This window comes from Falco naumanni, chromosome 14, assembly GCF_017639655.2.
Source record: "Falco naumanni isolate bFalNau1 chromosome 14, bFalNau1.pat, whole genome shotgun sequence".
NCBI lineage: Eukaryota > Metazoa > Chordata > Aves > Falconiformes > Falconidae > Falco > Falco naumanni.
In genome coordinates this window covers 855,944-858,174 of record NC_054067.1, presented here as the reverse complement: position 1 = coordinate 858,174, position 2,231 = coordinate 855,944, and the positions used below count along the sequence as shown (strand labels likewise).

At 62.1% G+C, this 2,231-nt stretch overlaps 1 protein-coding gene across 1 annotated transcript; it reads left to right on the top strand.

Annotated features, from left to right (window-relative positions):
• Positions 1 to 210: 210 nt before the first annotated feature.
• LOC121097582 lies at positions 211 to 1,987 on the top strand. The gene is made up of 3 exons (XM_040614707.1): positions 211 to 603; positions 761 to 1,549; positions 1,865 to 1,987. Exons 1-3 carry the CDS (start codon positions 391 to 393, stop codon positions 1,985 to 1,987), a joined length of 1,125 nt encoding a protein of 374 aa, XP_040470641.1. The 5' UTR covers positions 211 to 390.
• Positions 1,988 to 2,231: the final 244 nt, after the last annotated feature.

The window sequence follows — 2,231 nt, the reverse complement described above, 5'->3', positions numbered from 1 at the left end:
TCCTACACTCACGGATGCTTCCCCTTCCCAGAGCGCTCAGCCCGGAGCAGGCAGAACCACCAGGAGCAGAGCCACAGCTGATGCCAGTGCTGAAGCTTCACCGGTGTGGGAAGGCAGCTGCCCACGGACAACACCCACGCCTCTCGGTGTCAGCCAGCAGCCCCCAGCAACGGGAGACAACCCACCCGCATCGTGTCCGTGCAGGCTTGCTTTGCCAAAAAACAAAGATGCTGGAGAGCCTGGTGGCAAAGCTATTGCCATTGGCGTCCCTCACCAAGTGAGACACTTCAAAAGGGGCGCAGGTGCTCACGGGCGGGGCGTGGGCATCTCCACAGCCATTGCCCAGGGCTTTGTGATGCAGGCAGCGCATCATGCCCAGAGGCCAATGTGATGCGGGTCTCCACGGTGACCGTGGGGGTATTTAAGGGGCGAGAGCCCTGGGGTGTCCACTCCCAGGAGAGCGACTCCCTCAGGAGGCAGCATCTCCCCCGGGTGACCATGGCAGGTCAGCAGCAGACACCGCCAAAGATGCCCACGCATGAGGAGGCGAACACCCGCCCCCAGCACCAGAGCAGGCTGCCCAGCCTGCAGACCCTGCACCAGGTGAGAGATGGGGCAGGAGGGGCAGGAGGGGGTGGTGGCGGTGGGACGGGGCCACATGGATCTTTCTTGGTGCTGCGGCTGGGCTTGCCAGCACTGGGGGGCTGCTGGGGCAAGGCAGCCACCTCCATCACCTGACTCGTGCTCTTCCTGCCCACAGGTGGGCCATGGGCAGCCGCAGGCAGCAGCACCCTCCGGATCTTCTTCCCAGGGCAGGGAAGCTGCCAGCAGACCCCAACAGCTTGTCCCATCTCCTCGGGTCTACTGTGGTGAGTGGGATGCAGCCGGCAGGATGCAGAGCTGCAGGCGTGCCCCATGCAGCCCCACAGCCAACACCAACGCTGCAGAGGAGACAAACCGGTGCCTCTTGAGGGACTCAGAAAGCAGCATGATGCTGGTGGAAAGGACAAGAAGAGATCAGGTCTGGGCAGCCAGGAGCAGCAAGGCCCCTGCACCTAAGCGCGTGCATGACCCCCATGAGCATGGGAGCACCAGTGCTGCTGGCAGGGTGTCTGTGCCAGCTTCCATGGGTATGAGGCATGTGGGGCTAGGGCACCAGGCACAAGCAGTACAGGAAGGCTCCAAAGCACCAGTAGGACGCTACAAGTGCATCCTCATAGGCAAATCGGTGAGGACCAAACGGAGGGCTCTTGGGAAGCCGGAGGATATGACACATGTGGCAGTCTGCTCTAGGAAGGAGGAAGATCTGCCAGAGCTGGAGTGGAGACAGCTGGCCCGCAGCCAGCACCCGAGGAGGGGAAGTCCTGCAGGAAGTCCTGCAAGCATGGCATCCCATGCCCGCGGGAACCACTGGTTGAGGGCGCCCAGGGCCATAGTCCCACAAGTGCCAAAGAACCACCCAGGGGCCCTGGCCAAGCTTGGTTGCTGGGAAGATATCAGCACCAAAGAACTGTCCCAAGAAGAGGACATCAAGATCCACAGCATCTGGGTCAACCCTTTGTTCCCAGAGCTTTTGGAGGGGTCCTGCCGTCCCAGCAGCTCTGGTACACACACGGCAGGAGTCTCAGCCGGGAACGTGCAGAATGCGTCTCCTGCCCCGACACATCCCATGGACACCGAGCCAGCAGCTGCTGCATTGGCTGCAGCTGCTGAGGAAGAGGAGCAGCGCTCGCCACTCACTCCCACAGAACAGGAGGCGGCAAAGGCACTGGCTTCTCTCTTCGGCAAGCAGGGCACAGCAGCACAGGCAGGGAGCCAGGCACCTGCCCCACACAGCCCCACAGCCCACACCGTGGCTCTGCAGGACGCAGCTCAGTGGGACGTAAGTGAGGTCCTGCACAAGAGGCCAGCGGAACAGCAGGACTCAGAAAGCAGCATGATGTTGGTGGAAAGGGACAAGAAGAGATCAGGTCCGGGCAGCCAGTAGCAGCAAGGCCCCTGCACCTAAGCCCGTCCATGACCCCCATGAACATGGGAGCACCAGTGCTGCTGGCAGGGTGTCTGTGCCAGCTTCCATGGGTAGGAGGCATGTGGGGCCAGGGCACCAGGCACAAGCAGTACAGGAAGGCTCCAAAGCACCAGTGGGACGCTACAAGTGCATCCCCATTGGCAAGTCAGTGCGGAGCCAACGGAGGGCCCGTAGGATGCCTGAGGATATGACTGTTGCTAGG